Source organism: Pseudochaenichthys georgianus, chromosome 18, assembly GCF_902827115.2.
Source record: "Pseudochaenichthys georgianus chromosome 18, fPseGeo1.2, whole genome shotgun sequence".
Lineage (NCBI taxonomy): Eukaryota > Metazoa > Chordata > Actinopteri > Perciformes > Channichthyidae > Pseudochaenichthys > Pseudochaenichthys georgianus.
In genome coordinates, this window is record NC_047520.1 from 9,874,845 (window position 1) to 9,894,108 (window position 19,264).

Sequence of the window (19,264 nt, forward strand, 5' to 3'; positions counted from 1 at the left end):
CAAACAATTTACTTTTTTAATTGTAAGCTTCAAAAGGAGCAGTGAAATAAACTGGTCAATTAGACAGGACAATAGAAGATACAACAATATGACTTAATATGTATTAATTGAGATGTGTAAGCGGCTTTCATATCGACATCCAAGCAGCTTCAAAGTGGAAAGTGTTCCTGTGTTAATAATGACCTCTCTGTTTCTCCTGATGATCCAGTTCATTAATGGCGGTAACCTGGAGCAGCTGTTGGGCAGCGACGTGTACCTGTCGTGGAGCGTGAGGATGAGCCTGGCGCTGGACATCGCCCAGGGACTGCAGTACCTACACAGCATGGGCATCTTCCACCGGGACCTCACCTCCAAGGTGACGACAAACACACACGCCTCAGTGCCCTCATACAACACACACGCACACGCACACACGCACACACACACACACACACACACACACACACACACACACAGACTCGAAAACCTCTAACTTCTCCTCTCGGACAGAGTTGTAAGTGTTTTGGAAACAGTAAAAAGCTCTAGTGCAGATTAAGAGGCTTTGTGGGTGCGTCACAAAAATGGCAACTACGTCAACAAAAAGGATCTGTGGGAAATGTTAAGTCCATTCAGTAAAAGTATGAATGGAAATTAACATTGAGCTCCTGCCTCACATGTGTACTTTAAAGAAATGAGGGGAAATCAAATCAAACATCATTTACTCAGCACTTTTTACAACAGAACATTTTTAATAACTAAATAAACTGGACTGGTGATGAAGGATAAAGTGTGCAAACCACAACATATAAAGCCATTACACATTAACAAAGCAAGAGATAAATTGTTCTGATGCTATCTTTATCCTGTATTATATGGATCGATAAGAGTCTCTGACATCTCAAGTCGAGTCTGCAAAAGAAAAGACGAATCACTTGGGAAATGGGACAGAAACCATTTCCGCTCATTTTGAGTGAGATCTTTTGAAAGGGTGGAAACAGCAGTTCATTTTTAATGTGCTCCTACAAAGCCTTTGCAGCAAGTCAAAAGCTCTGCATAATACATCTGTTGAAACACAAAGGCGCCACATGCAGCCATATTAGAAAGCAATGCTGGACACACACTCAACAGCAGTAATCCTGATGTGTGTGTGTGTGTGTGTGTGTGTGTGTGTGTGTGTGTGTGTGTGTGTGTGTGTGTGTGTGTGACCTCTGACCCCTCTGCAGAACTGCCTGGTGCGCTGGGAGGGCCGTGTGTGCTCCTCCGTGGTGGGAGACTTTGGCCTGGCGGAGAAAATCCCAGATTACAGGTCAGTCAATTCATCAACACTCCTATCAACGCGTGTTAGATAAGTCACGCTCAATAAATCCCATTCTTCCACTTCTCTCTTCGTCTCATTGGATCCCTCGTGCCACGTCTGAGCAAAGTGTGAACAACGTCTCCCAGCTTCTCTTCTCTCAGATGAGACACAGTCACACAGTGAAGGACGCGTTACTCACAGGTTTCTCCAAAGTGTGCATGTCCTGTGTTCACAGACGTCCTCCCCCCCCATCGCTCACTGTTGAGGGAACTTTTCATTAATATGATAAAGCGTCATTTTAAAGGCGGCCATGACTCCACCGACTCCCTCGTCTGTTTCCTTCGTCTCGTTGTGTTTCCTCCTCTGGGACTGCAGCTGTGTTTTTAATATGCCGTGGCATTTTTTTATTCGACGCTAGCAATTAACCGCTGGCTTGTTCTGACTGTAAATGACCAGCGACGTTACAACTCTCTAGTTTTATTTTCTCCAGCTGCTTTTCCAGTGACATCATATCTCCGTAGAAATAGGAATACCACAATAAGGAAGGTACTAGAAGGCGAAGAATGGAAAAGTCCTGAATTAATTAGGTTTGACTCGAGACATGTCAAGGGAAAAACTCTTCAACTGTTGGTATTAAAAACTCTATCTGGAAAAACTTTAGGTGCCCTCAAATATTGGCTTTAAACACTTGAATGTACAGAAATGAGTTTAGTCTCTGTCTAGTCTTCAATTTGTAGGCACAAAAGAAAATAGGTGTTTCACTAAATGTTAAACTTACTATTTCTCATTGTGTAAATATATGAATATTCCATTTAAGTTCCACTATGTCACTTAAGTTCAAGTACTTTCTCTTGTCCCCAGTTGATCTACAATGTGACGTCACTTCTCCTTAACGTCCGTTTAAGACCACAACCCAAATTAGACAGTTAGCCGATAAACAGTTCAACGGTCAGGCAGTTAATTCATAACAATATAAAGCAAGGAAACTACACACACACACACACACACACACACACACACACACACACACACACACACACACACACACACACACACACACACACACACACACACACACACACACACACACACACGAGCACACACGCGCACACACGCGCACACACACACACACACGCGCACACACACACACACACACACACACACACACACACACACACACACACACACACACACACACACACACACACACGAGCACACACGCGCACACGCGCGCACACACACACACGCGCACACACACACACACACACACACACACACACACACACACACACACACACACACACAGTCCCGTTAGCTCCTCGTCCTCCACTCCTCTGCACTTAGTAAACACACAACTCTCGCTGAGGCCAGACAGCTGCCACTGTAACCCGGCCTGCCCTTTCTGTGTGTGTGGTGTGTGTTTCTGCTGGTTCTGTTTGTGCCCGCTCACCTTTTGTGTTTACATAAGTGTGTGTGTGTGTGTGTGTGTGTGTGTCACTGTCAGCGAAGAAAAGCTTGTAACTTTGCTTGTTTTTCACTAAAGAAGAATGCATATCCATCCATCTTAAAACAACGTAACACATTTCGATTATTACACATGCATGGCTTCTACAAAATGTGTCATTGGGTTTTTTCCCAGCTATAAAACATGACGCCTTTGTTTGCTCCAGCCTCTGTTTCAATGGCAGCTGCTGATTTGTGTTTCCGTCATTTTCATTGACATGTTTGCTTTGTATTTTAGTCAAGTGCCGTTACATCCTGTAGCACTGTGCTAACGGAGAATGGGCGATGTTGACAACCCTTCCCGAATGTTTGCGTTGGAGTTCTCCACTGGCATAAGGGAAAGTAGGGAGGAGGGGAGGATGAATGGAGGGAAGGAGAGAAGGAGAGGAGATGACAGGGGTTAAGGAAAGCACTCCAAATAAGGTCAAGGTATTCCAGTCCTCCTGCTTTCGCTCTTACTGGATCTCTGCCCCTCCATGCAGCAAGCCACTCCTGTCCTTTATTATGCCATCATTCCTCTGGTGTCCGAAACTATTTCTCTTTATGATGATTTTTCTGTCTCTGTTTTCACTTCGTTCTGATCTCCCTCTCTGGTTTCTTGCTTCTGTCGGTCCACTTCTCCAAATGGTGTTTACATTGGGAGCTCCTCATCTCTCCCTCTGCCATCACTGCCATTTTTTTTTGTAGTATCATAGCCCACATTAGCAGATGGAAATAGCACAGGAAGGAAGTATCTGCCGTGTGTGTGTGTGTGTGTGTGTGTGTGTGTGTGTGTGTGTGTGTGTGTGTGTGTGTGTGTGTGTGTGTGTGTGTGTGTGTGTGTGTGTGTGTGTGTGTGTGTGTGTGTGTGTGGTGTGTGTGTGTGTGTGTGTGTGTGTGTGTGTGTGTGTGTGTGTGTGTGTGTGTGTGTGTGTGTGTGTGTGTGTGTGTGTGTGTGTGTGTGTGTGTGTGTGTGTGTGTGTGTGTGTGTGTGTGTGTGTGTGTGTGTGTGTGTGTTTTTTATTCAGCTAAAATTGCACAACGATATCTGCACATAACTGAAAAACACTGCGGTTTCTTAGATACAGAGGAAACACACAACACACTTCTCTCCCTCTAACTTGTTTTAGTTCTGCGTTTATAAAAAAAGAACGTGATGCCTGTTTGGCTGGACTGTTTTTGTCACAATGTTTGCTTATTGTCTGTTACTACAGATCTCCTGAATGGAAAATATATTTTTTAATAAGTGTGTATTCTTAACTGTTGGGATGCAAATCTGCCTTTCAGATGTTGTTGACCCAATGCCTTTTTTAAGGTTTTTAATTGTTTTTTTAGGCAGTTTTAAACCAAACCCTTTAGACTTTAAAGACCTAATTCTTACGACTAAAAGAGCCCTTAAAACAAACTGTATTCTTGCGCTTAGCTGTGACTATTTTAAAAAGAACATCCCCATAATGAATCATAAGATTATTTTAAACTCTGGTTTACTGAAAAAGATTTGAGAGGTTTCGCTTGAGCAGTGGCGGTTCTAGACCAATTTGAATGGGGGGGGGCACTGGGGGGCCAGTTATTTTCTGAGGGGGCACAATAAATGCAGGACGCAAAAGAGAACTAGACAGTATGAAGTAATTGCGCATACGAAAACAATGCAATACAGTTATTGGTATTTGTTTCAGTACACTTATTTATTTCAGATAGATCTTATAGTTATTACTGTTATCTTCAGCTTAAGTTATAGTGCAATGTTTGCACTAACACCATATTTATATATAAATATATAATAAAGGCAATGAACAGTTACATCTCTACTTTACATAAGGGTGTCTACACAATCTCACATTACAGCAACAAAATCCTGCGGTTTATGGCAAACCGAGTACCAGAAAATATACATTTAAAAAAATAAATCATTGTTAGGGGGGCCACAGGGGGGTCAGAGGTCAGTGTTAGGGGGGCACTGGCCCCCCCTAGAACCGCCCTGCGCTTGAGGCTCACGTACTGGCCTGCTGTTTAACATGAAGCCTCCCTCCTCTTCCTCTCTGCAGCGATGAAGAGGACCAGGAGCCGCTGGCCGTGGTGGGCTCCCCCTACTGGATGGCCCCGGAGGTGCTCAGAGGAGAGGTGTATAATGAGAAGGTACTGACTGATCTCCGCCTTTCAGCTGCAGATTGTTGAGTTCAAGGTCCACTGTGGGTGTGATGAAAGAAAGTCCAATAACCCGGGAAGTGGAGTAAAGCAATAAATATTTGATAAATCAGGAATGTTGAAAGCAAACGGGTATTTAGTGACGTAAGAGGTGCACTTCTTGACCTTTATTTCTCTATTCAGTAAAGTGGACTTGCTGATAGCTGGTTAGGGTTGCGTTTAAGGAATCATGAAATGTTATGGGTCATGCAGCCGGCATGGGCTCACAGGAAACTACAAATTAACATAAACCAGTTTCAGTTAATCCTGCAGAAAATAGTATAAATCTACATAATCTAGATTTTCAGACCGTTATGCCTACAATAAAAAGCACAAACTTCATAAACTACTCCCACATGCAATTGTTACAGATGAAATGCATTTATATTTTTGATTTGTTCCCTAGAATATAAATGTCAGTGCACGTACTTAAAAATGCATGATCATTTACGAACGTTTTTTTAAATAAGAAGTTTGCACAAGTAAAAAATAAACTGTATAGTCTCGTCTTTTATGTCCGTGTGTGTATCCTCTTGAAACGACTCGTCTCTCTGCAGGTGGATGTGTTTGCGTACGGGATCGTCCTGTGTGAGGTCATTGGGAGGATCCAGGCCGACCCCGACATCTTGCCCCGCACCGAGGTACCTGATGTGCTGTCATCACACACTCATCATCATGCACGTCTCCTGTCTTACAGCGCTGCATGAATACCCTCATGGCGAACATTAACTGTATTCGTTTATTGCCAGATATCTGTCAGTGTTTCAAGATCACAGGGCTGTTGGGCAAGCTGCAATTTCACAATGACTTGAGATGAAGCAACAGTTTCACTACCAGATGTGAATTATGTAAAATGTTCCTATCTTATTTTGGACTCTTAACAGCCGATTGTCATCTTGAAAAAACAGGAAGCTGACTTTCTTATCTTTGAGAAGCTTTCATGTGTCCAAATGCTCAAACATAGGGCCGTATGATCTGTTTATTTATCACAGTGTTCAAGCTGTGAGCATGTCCTGAGCACGTAGAGAACATGTTAAAACTGCTTTCATTTGAATTCTGTTGACATGTACCACCATGCAGCACAAAGACAAAAAGGGGAGCTGCTAATAACTGCAAAGCATTGAAAACTGTTTAAAGATGGTAGTGAAAGAAACCAAACAAACGTTTATTAAACAAAATAAATGTGCTTTTATCTATGCATTAGCACTCCACATTTGACATGTGCCATTTTACGTATTGCAGCATTTCTTAGTTGTCGAATAAAGGCACCCATAATGATACAATTAATTCTCTGTACAAAATACATGTTGGGTAAATGTACTCATCATTGTTAAATCTTTGTTAAAAGCCCTTTCCTCATGCCAGCATTTCTCCCCCTTGTGGCTTTTTAAGAGTGCAGCAGTTGAGCAATCATATAAAGGGACTTTTTTCTTGCCATGTCATTTTTTTTGTGGGCTCATGAAATAATACATTTTCTTTAATGTGTAATTTCCTCTGTTTCTGTACAGGACTTTGGTCTGGATGTGGTGACCTTTCAGCAGATGGTGGAAGATTGTCCTCCTGACTTCCTGGAACTGGCCATCTCCTGCTGTAATGTAAGGAATACTCATCTCACACACACATATACACACACACACACACAGGCGCACACACACATCCCTTGACTTTTCTTTGTATGGGGTCACTTTATTAGCTTTGTTTTATTAGCTTATTATATTGTTCATGGTGGTGGGGAAGACTGAGGAAGTTGTCAGTTTTGATTGTTGGTGCTTTACGGTAATGCCAGTGCGATACAATTTAATAGCACCACTAAATACTCTTCAAATGACCATGCAGGTACCTCAGTGTACCTCAGTGTACCAGGTATCTACAGCGTTATTTGGGAGGAGAAGCTTTTGCCTTGCTTCTTTATACCAAATGAGTAAAGTACCCGTAGCGTTGTCGGTTTATCTTTAATGGGGCTGTCATGTTTAAACAAAGCATATCTGTAACCTGTGTTTAAGGCCACACGGAGACGAGACAAAAACGAACCTTAGTCGTGTTCAAAAAAGTCTTCCGTCCATACGGAAACGGCTCAAACGCTGGAGACGCTGTAGTAAATATGCCGGGCCTGTAAGTGGCGCTGTACTTCCGCCACAAAATACACCAAAAGCAGCGAAGATGACTATTATTATTATTATTATTATTATTATCATTATTATTATATTATATTATTGTTGCTGATGGTTGTGGTAGTAATTGCTGCAGGTCTCCCTTGAAAAAGAGATCTATGATCTCGAGGGACAATTCTGGATAAATAAAGTTTTGAAAAAGGAGAGGTGGGGTGAGCCGGGGTTATGGCGTCATCGTTTTCAGGAAATTATCATATAGGGCCGGAAGCGTTTCGTCCTCAGACCTACCCACTTTGGGAGCCGTTATCAAAGCGTGTCGGATTCGGGCTCCGAATCCGCGTTTCCGTTTCTGCCTCGTGTGGACGAACCGTCTATACGATAGAGCAGGGGTTCCCAAAGTGGGGGTCGCGAGATGATTCCCAATTAAAAATTGATCATTTTTATCCAATTTCTTTTTATTATTATCAATAATAACGTGTGCATAGACATTTTGCCGGGGTGGACTGGCCATCTGTAGAATTCCCCCCCCCCCCCGTTTTGACGGGTCGCCAGTCCCTGGCACTGTTATTTTGGGGGTCGTGGGCTGAAACGTTTGGGAACCCCTGCGATAGAGAACGTTAGCGGATTCAACTGATATCGTCTCCGTGTGGACAGGGCCTTAATTACTGAAAGCCATCATTTTATAAGATGGATCGCATGTTTGAAATGTGTGGGCGCAATCCACCTTGTTACAGCCACACCAGGTTTCTAACTCCTTCATTTCTTTAGATTTGTTGCCAATTAAAATTAAAAATTATCACGTATTAAATCAGTTTTAGTTTTGCACTGCAGTTTTTATCTCGGAGTTCAATTTGTTGAATGTGTTTCCCCCTCCTGCCAGATGAACTCAAAGCTCCGTCCATCCTTCTCTGAAATCGTGGTGGAGCTGGAGCGGCAGCAGGCTGAGACGAAGCAGAAAGATGAACCAACAGTCAAAGGTGAGTCATCAAACCGTCAACACACAAAAGTTTAAAAAACACAAAAGTTTAAAAAACAAATAATAATAATCTCCATTCTCCCTTTTTCTCTCAAGCTGTTTCTCCATCCATCGGCCCTCTCAGAAGGCGGTCCCTCTGCCTCCCGTCGGACCCTCGCCTCTCACGCAGCAAATCGGACATGCTGCTCCCCCCGGACATGCCCCCCTCCGTCATCAACGCCATCCCTGCTCGGATCAACCCCTTCTCTCAGAGGGAGGACCTCAAGGGGGGCAAGATCAAGCTGTTCGATACCCCCAGCAAGTCGGTCATCTCCCTCACCTTCACCCTGCCCCCCCTTCGGGACTGCGAGGACCCCTCTGTGTCCGACACTGATGGCGTTGTCCTGAGGAGACACCGGCGCTGCCACTCGCTGCCGTGTACGCCCCCTCCTCACCTCACATCGGCACCGAACACCGTCCTGACCGAGGAGGAGTCCCTGTCTGAAGTGGATGCTGTGAACTGTGAGACAAAAGAAGAAGAGACACTGTTGGAGAAAGAGAGACTATTGGAAGAAGAGAGACTGTTGGCAGAAGAGAAGGAGATCAAGGAGGGGAGTGATTCAGGTCTGCCCGGTCTGTCTCTTGAGCCCCTGTCCATGGACCAGGAGGACGGAGAGCCGATGGACTGCTCCAGCTCCCCGGACACACAGGACAGTGCTTCATCTCCGTACTCGAACATCTCCCCTCATCCTGCTTACTCAACTCCAATCCAACCCTCCACCCCTCCCTTCTCAAACGGCTGGGGGTCGGCCATCTCCAACGGGCCGCCCTGCCTGCCTCCCCTCTCTCACTTGGACAACAACAACGTGGTCGTGAGTCGACAATTGACCAACAACAACGGTTACCACTCCCCTCCCAGTGACCCCACAGGCTCCTCCCCCTACGGCTCGGGCAGCGTTCGCTCTCTGGACCAGGAGGAGGGGGTCTCCTGTCCTCTGGACCAGGAGGAGGTGGTCTCGTGTCCCGGCTGCTGCCTGGCCGGCCTCCGCTTCCCCTCCATGTGTCTCAGAGCTCCGCCGCGCATGAACCCTTACAAGAACTTGAATGGGGAACATGCAGCGTCCCGTGGGCTGCTCGCTCCAGGACCAAAAGACTCTCCCTCCCCCACCACCACCGCCTTGCCGGGGGCACAGACTTAAACTTCTCAACAAAGAGTGTGGAAACTCTGCTACCAAAAGCTCCCCTGTTGGAAATTAAGCGGGTTTTCTTAGAATTTGCACAGATTTTAACGCAGCAATACCCTGCTTATTTTCTGGACTCACTTTTGGGTGCGGATGAGTTCAGAGGAACAGACTCCAGGCTGAAGCTGTGGGACGAGGGCCTCTCTGCTGTTGCATGTCGCCCTCTGCTGGGCTGAGGACGACATGTTGATCTGACTGATTATCCACAGCGTCCTGAACTGTTAAGCATGTAAGCAGTTTGTTTGGATCCTGTATATCCAGAGATAAAAAGACTCATGACTGATGATGCTGAAATGAGGAATGTTAAGCTTTGTATTATTACGGCTGCAATTACTTTTGTTGATTGTTGCTGAATGAACAGGCAGTTTTTGCTTTCATGTCTTTAATTACCAAGAGGGTGTAGTGTGTGTGTGTGTGTGTGTGTGTGTGTGTGTGTGTGTGTGTGTGTGCGTGTGTGTGTGCACGTGTGTGTGTGTGTGCACGTGTGTGTGTGTGTGTGTGTTGTACACCGTTCTTTTGACCTTTTTTTGTTGCTGTATGATCTCTGTTGGCCCTGCTGGTCGCCTGGTTAAGCACTTCAACTGTATTACTGTTGTGAATAAGGAAACTATTGATATTATTATTACGACTTTGTGGAATGAATGGTCGAAGACCTGCTTATGAGATGTACAGATTCTTATTATTTAAAGATGGCATTGAATAAAAAGATAGAATGTTATTTCTCCTGACACGTCTGTTTTTTTTTTTAGCTATATTAGATCAAGGCTAAAATATCTGGATGGATCAAAATCTGTTCAGACATTAATGTTCCCCTCATCATAACCTTGATTTCCCATCTAGAGCCATAACTATGTCAACATTTAAATGTCTTACTTCAAATTATTTGTTAATTACATATACAGCCCCAGATGTACCTGGTGCTTAATTTTCAAACATTAGCTTACTAGAAATGATGGTGAATGGTACCTGCAACATTAACTTGTTAGCATGTTGCCGCCTACATTAGCTAGTTAGCATGTACTACAAGAAACTAGCAGACGACTAACTAGATGAAGATGGCGTCCTTGCTAAACCTTTTTCTGCTCAGAATCATCTTTTTAGCTAGCTTTGGACATATTGACGCTTAGCATGTAGCTTGTTAGCATCATACAGTTAGCATTTGCAACAAAGTCGCTATTAGCCTTATGTGCTACCTTTGGTGGGAAAAATCTACAGAACTCCACTTTGAGCTTTTAGTAGTGTAAATGACAAACTAATCCAATACATGTTTTATTACTCCATGTTTTGTTTCAGTTAGGTCAAGGTTGATATTTAAAATGGTGTCATTTTCTCATTAAAAGAGAAATAGTAAAAGTAAAAATGGGAATTCTATACTTTGTGACTTTCCCCATGAATCAAGTTTGTCCTCTGCCTCTAATTGTCTGTCGGCCAAACTTCTCATCCTCCTCTTAAGTAGATTAAAGCCTTTCATCTCTCTTACAAATCACCAGCTTTCTATTGAATCCTTATCTCTCCACCCCTTCCACCTCCGTGTTCAACTCCAGTCTATCACTTCCCTCCGCAGCTTATTACATCTCCTCCTCGGTGTTTCTTTACAGGTTGTCTTGCTCTTTAAGGTAGTGTTGGGTCACCTGCAGCACCGGACAGGCTGTGTCTGTCCTGCTCTCTTGAACCCGAGGTCATGGAGCTATCCACGGTGGGATTGTTTGTTGTGGTCGCCCTGCTGATTGCTGGTAAGTAGCCTACTGAAGCTTTTATCACAAATTAAACATATCTGTATTTTACTTCCGTGTAGCTGCTCCTGTGTTTCAATAAGCCATCATTCTCCGCTGTGAGCGCTCAGTCTTCTTATTATACATCCATGGTCTTAACGGGTCAATAAGCATCTGAGTGACTGAGCTATTTTGGTGTCCATGTTTCGTGCGAACGTCCCAGGATCGAATGGGACAGTCTGCTACGCTGCTGTGGAATCACTGGACTTAAGATGCCTCCTGCAGTGGGATTGTCCCCATGCCAGTCCTAATACCACCTATACGGTGCAGACAAAGACGCAGGGGTAAGTCCTTCTGTGTGTGTGTGTGTGTGTGTGTGTCTGTGAGTCTACAGTAAGCAAGTTCAAAAACTATTTATTTACAAAAAGAAAACATTTTACCCCACAATTAATTGTATGTATCAAATGTTTTTTAATTAGATGTTCTTACAACTGACTTCCCTTTTTCAATACACTTTTGGTTTCAATGTGTACTGGTGTCTGTATGTTTATACAGTATATTTAATGTAGCTGTATGCCGCATTCTGATTATAGTAGATGCTAATAATGAAATATAATAGCCTAGTTTCAAAGTTGTTTATATCTATAATAATGGCTTCTGCTGCTGTTACACTACCTTTTTTAGATGTACATAATTTGCTAATTACACTACAAAATAATGTTTAAGAATTTATATTTTACTTTTCATGCAACAATGTACGGAGCCCCTAAAGCAGCGTTTCTCAAAGTGTGGGGCGCAGAGATGTGATAGGTGGGTCGCGAAAAAAAAAATTATTTAAAAAAAAAAAAAAAAAAAAAAAAAAATCCAATTTCCCCCCCCCACATTTATTTATTATTTATACACTGGTGGAATATCAAAACAACGGCCCGCCCGGGGTGCAAAACGTATCAATGAAAAGCGACCCTCTACCACACAAAACAACACCTGTAGATAACCCAATTTGTGTTCTTTGAAATTGAAAAGGATATTGCATTGTGTTTGTTACTTTCGTTGCAGTTGTATGTCTTAAGTGTAATTTGGCATGCTTTTATTTTGAAGGCAAGTTTACGCTGTTGACAGTTGTTGTTGCTATGGAAACAAGAAACGTTTCACAGCGGGCGGAACTTGTCATAAAGTCCGCGATAATAAAGCCCATCCATTTAGAGGGAAGATATGATTGGTCAATTGTACTGTCATTTGACATTACTCTCGTTCAGCTGGCCCTCTGTGAATTCATAGCTGGACGTCCAATCAGCTCCTGTCTTCACAGACTCGCAGAGAGGAGCTTCTTTCATTTAACTCTTCACATTCAAACAGAAACTGAATAGGCAGATTCAAAGGATTTATTTCTTTGGAAATGTTATTTTAAATAGAATTTAATCAAGTTATTTTTGGTAAAACTATTGACAAATATTACTAAAAACATATTTTAAAAAAATATATAAAGAAAAATATAATTTGTTTTAATGTTTTTAAATATTATTTTGTAGAATATCTTAGGCCCTCAGAGACAGGCTCGCCACTGGTAAAAATCTCTCATACACACATGTGAAACGCTCTCACAGACACACACAACAGCGTTGCAGTCGGGAAGAAAAGCAATGTGGAGCGAGAGAGCGAGAGAGCAAGAGAGAGAGCACACCTTTATCTATTTAATAAAGTTGTACAAAATAAAGTAAGAAATCATTCCAATGTGTACTATAGGACAGTAAAAAGTTTAAAATGAGAGTGATTAGTCAAATATGCATAAATAAAAAGAAAGAATGCTAACTAGGTAACATAAGATAAGAATAAACAAGTTTAAATGATTTGTTGTGATCATATTCTAAAGATGTTTGGATTATTGAAAAGTATACAGCTCCCTTTCATCTGAGTGTTGAGAGCTGTATCCATAAATTCATGTTGGGCTCAAAGTAGGGCTGCTCGATTATGGCAAAAATCATAATCTCGATTATTTTGGTCAATAATTGATATCACGATTATTAAAAACGATTAACCATTTACTTTGAAAAACATCAATTTATTGAAGAAAATAATTTGAAAAGTATGTTTTTAACATTTGATTACCCTGAACTTTAAGTATAATTCAACTGAAAAACCTATTTAAAAAATAAATAAAATCGTTTTATTTCGATTATGTTTTCATAATCGTTGCAAGCCAAAATCGTAATTGCGATTAAAATACGATTTAATTGAGCAGCCCTAGCTCAAAGTGCACCAGATTGATGCATTCAACTTCAACATTTAAAAAAAATCTTCCTGGGGGTGCATTCCCCTGGACCCTCGAGGATGTGACGTCCACCACCAAATAAAGCAGGTTAAAATAATTAAATTGCATACATTTTATTTTAGTAAACACTGAAAACGGGTCCCACAGACCCAAACAGCACTCAAAGGTTAAAGGTAGCATATAATAATGTTAAAATGTGCTAAATATATACACTGCAAAAAAACAAAAAAGAGGAGTAAAAGTAGCTCACGACTTGTTTTATTTTTTGAAAGTAACCCTCATCCTAAAAAAAGTTGGAGACCCCTGTTATAGACAGATACATTTGACAATGTTAAGCTTGGCCTACCATTTTATTGGAGCAATGAGGAACAGGTGGGGCTTGAAAAGGCCCACCTGTTCAAAGTGGGGAATGACAGAAAAAGTTTGAGAACCACTGCCCTAAAGGGACATGAAAAAAAAAAAAAAAAAACAGAGGGAGAAAAAAAAAAGTCAGGATAACGGGTTAGTATCTCGTGCGCACGAGAAACGAATCCGTTATCCTGACTTTATTTTTTTTTGAGAAAGTTACCGATGCACCAAGGAGGAAGTGGAACACGAGACAACCATGTCATTGCAGACTGTTATGTTTACGTGGGGAAATGACAGTGCATACATTATTTGAGATATATATCGTACTTAGACTTCACTTTAAGGACATTTCGGCCAGGGGTGTGTGGTCACTCCAGGAGGCAGCGGGAGGTGTAACTCAGAGAAGAGCAGCGCCAGCGCTCAAAGAGCTTTTACGCACCGCCTACACTGTGTTTACCTTCATTGAACAGCTATAAATCATGGGCGGACTGGGACTAAAAATCAGCCCGGGACTCGCACCCAGCCCAGCCCACGTAAACTGTCAACGGGCGGCCCACTTCGGTACCGGCCCAATGGGAATCGTCCCGATGGCCAGTCCGCCACTGGCTGTGTGTGTGTGTGTGTGTGTGTGTGTGTGTGTGTGTGTGTGTGTGTGTGTGTGTGTGTGTGTGTGTGTGTGTGTGTGTGTGTGTGTGTGTGTGTGTGTGTGTGTGTGTGTGTGTGTGTGTGTGTGTGTGTGTGTGTGTGTGTGTGTGTGTGTGTGTGTGTGTGTGTGTGTGTGTGTGTGTGTGTGTGTGTGTGTGTGTGTGTGTGTGAGACAGCTGCGGGCAGCAGGTACTCTGAGAGTCACGGACATTAATTCATAGATCAAAGCAGACTGGTTTACAGACTCTCCTGTTTTTGGCCAATCCGGTGCTTAAACCAATAGCTCTACACCCCTGGCCGAAATGTCCATACAATTAAGTCTGACTTCAAAATATATCTCAAATAATGTATGCACTGTCATTTCCCCACGTAAACATAACAGTCTGCAATGACATGGTTGTCTCGTGTTCCACTTCCTCCTTGGTGCATCGGTAACTTTCTCAAAAAAAAATAAAGTCAGGATAACGGATTCGTTTCACGTGCGCACGAGATACTAACCCGTTATTCTGACTTTTTTTTTTCTCCCTCTGTTTTTTTTTGTTTTTTTTCATGTCCCTTTAGGGCAGGGGTGTCAAACTCAAGGCCCGGGGGCCAAATCCGGCCCGCGACCTAATTTGATGTGGCCCGCAAGAGCTTGCAAAGAATATAATATACAATACAATTGGTGTAATTGTTGAATATTTACTTTCAATTATTTGCCCTAGACTTCTGCTTTCAGACGTAGTTATTTAGGAAGATATTACCAGATGCAGGGACAACAATGTAATATAATACATTATTTAATATATATTATATATTTACATATGTATATTTATATAAATTACAACCGGCCCTTTGAGTGCAACCATAATGCTGATGTGGCCCGGGAAGAAATTGAGTTTGACACCCCTGCTTTAGGGGCTCCGTAACAATGTGTACATACTCGTAGGAATTATATTTTCCATTTTAGAGATGAGCTCTGATTTTTCACTGCAGTAGCCTACAAGTAAAGTAAAAAACATAATGTTGACACAAAGAAAACCAAATCGGTGTTAAAATAGATTGATATCAACAGATCTATAACACTTTCCCAGTTATAACAGCTCATTTGTGAAACTTAATGACATTTAATAAGCCACATTATTCTGCTGAATGCATTAAATGACTTCGTTTAAACCCTGAAAGCCTGTGATTCCTGGTTTTGCTTCAGGCAGCACAATGTGACTTCCTTTGTTTGCAGGGACCCCTGGCATGAAGTACCGTGGTGCGTTTGGATCTCGTCCCGCAGCTGTGACGTCTCGCCGGCTTTCTCAAACTTTGAGTTGTATAACATGATCCGTCTGGGCGTCCACCTCAGCCCCAGCTCCACCGCCTGGATGAGGCCGCTCAAGTTTGACTACAGTGACTTCAGTCAGTGACAAACTGCAGTACAGTCATAACATTTATAAAAACATGTGATACAGAGTGGGAAAGCCTGCTGGCCCCCTCTCTGTTGCACATGGTTTTAAACTGTTGCTTTAAAAGTACATAATGTGTTCAGCATCATGTAATTAGGGGGTAGAAGTTTATTGAAAACGGAGCCAAAAGGATGTGTATACTCTAGTTTTCTGGCAGACCACTTGAATTAACAGCTTTAAAGGGGACCTATTATGCAAAATCCACTTGTTCATGTCTTTTTTACATCATGTGTAAAGAGATTCAGAAAGTTTCAGGAACAAAGATTCGCTCACTTTTTGTTCGGATCCATTTATATAAAAACCTGTCTGAAAATGAGCTGATCAGATTTTGGCCACTTTATGATGTCATAGCGGTGTTTTGGCTTGTGTAACCATTAGCCAATCACCAACCAAGGTAACCCCCCCCCCCCCCCACCCCCTGAATCTCCTCCTTGAGCACCATTGTGTTCTTTGTAACCAAATATCTCTCAGAGGGGCGTGGGGAGGGGCTCCTTATTTTCATCTAAAGTAACAGACAGAGAATCAGCACTTTGGAAACAGGGCTGAAACAGAGGGGATTATGGGTAATGCTGCAATGATCTGATTGGTGTTTGGAGCCAAACACTTCAGACATGTTTTGTATATATCTGACACCTATAATATATTGATGAAAAACAGTATAATAGGGGACCTTTAAGGATGATATAACATTGTTAGCCAATGACCCCAGAGCTTTAAGATAATTGACCTTCCCTCTGTCTTTTCTTTGCCCCCTCCAGCCTTCAGCCCCCCCTCTGTCTCGGTCTCTTTGAAAGAAGACCATCTCACGGTGGAGGTGCAGTTCCCCTGTGCCACCAACAGGAGGTGCTCTCTGGGGCGCTGCTGCCCCATCTCTGAACTGATCCACCCATGGACCACTGTGACTGTGTACAACAAGCAAAATCACTCTGAGTACCAGGTCTGCTTTTTGCTGAGTTGATACTGATATATATGTTTACAAAAAGCCTGCATATGTTAGCTAAAGTTAGTGCTGGCATAGTAAATCAGCCATGAGTGAACAATGGATGCTGCTAGGTGCATCCAGATGTGCAATGACTTACCAGTAGAGCTGTGAAAAATAAACTATTTTGGATCAAAACCCATTAAGTGAATCCCTGTGAATTGATGCATATTTCTAAAGGCCTGCAATCAGATGCAACAATTCCTGAAGATGATTATTAACAGGATAATACTGATGTTGTTAAATTAAATATATTTAATTTGTTTACCCTTTTCTGATGGCATACTTAATCCTAAGAAAGATCTCTGGTTTTAATTTTCAAAAGCTGAGTGCTTTGTGTCCTTGCAGAGACGCACGGTTTGGACCCAGGAGGTGGTGTCCCACGTGGAGTTCTCCGGCTTGGCTGCGGGTCAGAATTACTGCGCTGTGGCCAACTTCTCCTTCCCAACGTTCTCCATGGCGGCTTCTCCAAAGTCTTCCCCTCAGTGCGTCCAGACCGTTTCCCAGTCAGGTTAGAGAACGACTGACGATGGGTCACAAACTATAGCACCCTCCTGAAATGACCTTAAATACATCACATGTTAACCAATAGGAGGGTTAATAAGTAGACGGAGGACGTGAAGGATCCTCATGGCTCAATGGGACAGGCATTCTCAGTATGTTAGTATCCATTGATTAGTGTTTGCCAACATGAGGAACAGAACCTCTGAAGTGCCAGTTTAGGGCCATCTACTGGCCTTGTTCATGTGTCGCTAAGGAAAACTATAAACTTGTGATGCCTTGAATGCACCATTTTATTGAAGATCCCCTCAGTTTACCAAAGCTTCCTTCCATTTGCTTTTTTTTTGGCTCGTCAAAAAGCATCTTTTTATATCCCTAGTAATTTTTGCTTAGTAATTCTAGCAAAAAACATTATTTGCTTAATACAACTTTGGGTCATTGTGCAGTTTAGAGGCGTTAAGAAATGTTCTGGACTTGGCACATACTTTTTTTTTTTTCTTAAAAAGGACTCTGTGCAGAGGTCCAATGCTGATTGATTCTGCATCCTCACACTTTATTTATCTTGTCCCCTGTGTCTTTGAAAGTCTGCAGTATTGTTTGTTTATTGGGATAACATTTGTGTTAACTTATATATTGTGTTTCAGTGCTGCTGCCCGCGGTGTGTCTGGGAATCGGACTGACTTCCCTGCTCCTTGTTCCTCTCCTCGCTGTGTTTCTGAAAAGACCAAAGCACACTGCACTAACCTCTGAAAACCAACCTGAGACTCTGGTACGATTTATCTGTCTTTGAACTCTCCTCACAAACCATCGTTTTAACAGTGAGCTGGATATTTCTCATTGACAGATTGTTTATCTTTATTTGTATTCTTTCACTAAGGCCTCTGTTCAGGTTCCAGACTCTTTGGTTCCTCTTTCCCCGGTCCCCGTGGACCCTTGTGACATCCAGCTGGAGTTTCGCGATACATAGACGATGTCTACACTGCTGAGACTTGAGAGGTCTGGGTGAACCCATCTTGATCACTTTGGGGGGAAGAAACGCTGAGCTAATCCCAGGATGCAGTGGCGAGCCCTGTCAACGTGACGAAATAAAGTCAGCTGATGTGAAGGAGAATAATGTCTGAGGTAGGTGGACAAAGGCAGGATTTTACGCACAGTCGAACTCCTGTGAGACAGACTAGGAGCAAACCTCGACACACGGTATCATAATCCCAGCTATGTCTCTACTAAGGGTAACTATGGGACACAGAAGACCCATCTGAGTGTTGTTCAATAAGGGGGTCTGAAAGGCTTCTCCACGTCCATGTGAAGTTTTAAAAGGAGAAGGGAGTTGAAATGTCTGACAGTACATTTTTTTTAACTGATATGATATACTCATATTTATTGTAATGATTGTTATCAAACATGTTAAGGAATACAAATATCTGTTAATATATGCAAACTAGTTTCTTTCAACCTCTGGTCACTAGCTTCGTTTACAGACTGAGATAGCAAACTGTGCTAAGATGTTTTTCATTAATGGATCCATTTTTTAGCTCTGAACAGGCATGTACTTTATATTTATTCATTTCATCTTTGAATAGTCCATTACTACTTGGATGAAGATAAAAGGTCATGACCCAACTTTGAATTCCTCGCTGAAAGCCACCAAATGACCTCTAGCATGTAATTCTGTTCAGCTGGCGCCTGTCATCCCATTTTAATCATGTAAGCACATTCCTCTGGCGCTCGCCGCCTGTCCGATCTGAGTCAGAAAGAGAAATTGGGTCCGAGGATCGACTGCTGAGTGAGAACTTCCAATGGAGCAGCAATAGTTTATCTGACACGTCCAAAAGTAGCTGTTTTTCTGTGCATGTACCACAGATTCAGTGAAACGTCTAAATCTGGATGTGGTTCTTCCCCCTCTGCGTTTTTGCGCCGAGGTCCAGTGACACTCAACAGGCCGGTTCAAAACCATAAGCTTCATAAACAGGAATGCCTGACCCCCCACGCGCAGCCATCAGCTCCTTTTAAAGTGATAACAGAGGGTAACTTTTCCTATCATTCCTCGCTCTCTCTGACTCACTCTTACCCGTGACTGACGCCTCATTCTGCCTCCTGCATGGAAACAAGAAACATCTTGACATCT

General features: G+C 42.6%; 1 protein-coding gene across 2 annotated transcripts in view; it reads left to right on the forward strand.

Annotated features, from left to right (window-relative positions):
• tesk1b (testis associated actin remodelling kinase 1b) overlaps positions 1-9,967 on the forward strand; it is a 37,317-nt gene extending 27,350 nt beyond the window's left edge. For both annotated transcript variants that reach the window (XM_034105674.1, XM_034105672.1), the window contains 7 exons: positions 209-355; positions 1,203-1,285; positions 4,804-4,894; positions 5,500-5,583; positions 6,451-6,537; positions 7,934-8,030; positions 8,126-9,967. In XM_034105674.1, coding sequence (XP_033961565.1) covers positions 209-355; positions 1,203-1,285; positions 4,804-4,894; positions 5,500-5,583; positions 6,451-6,537; positions 7,934-8,030; positions 8,126-9,207 — 1,671 coding nt within the window. In that variant the 3' untranslated portion in view covers positions 9,208-9,967. The remainder of the gene's footprint in view (positions 1-208; positions 356-1,202; positions 1,286-4,803; positions 4,895-5,499; positions 5,584-6,450; positions 6,538-7,933; positions 8,031-8,125) is intronic.
• The last annotated feature ends 9,297 nt before the right edge of the window (positions 9,968-19,264 follow it).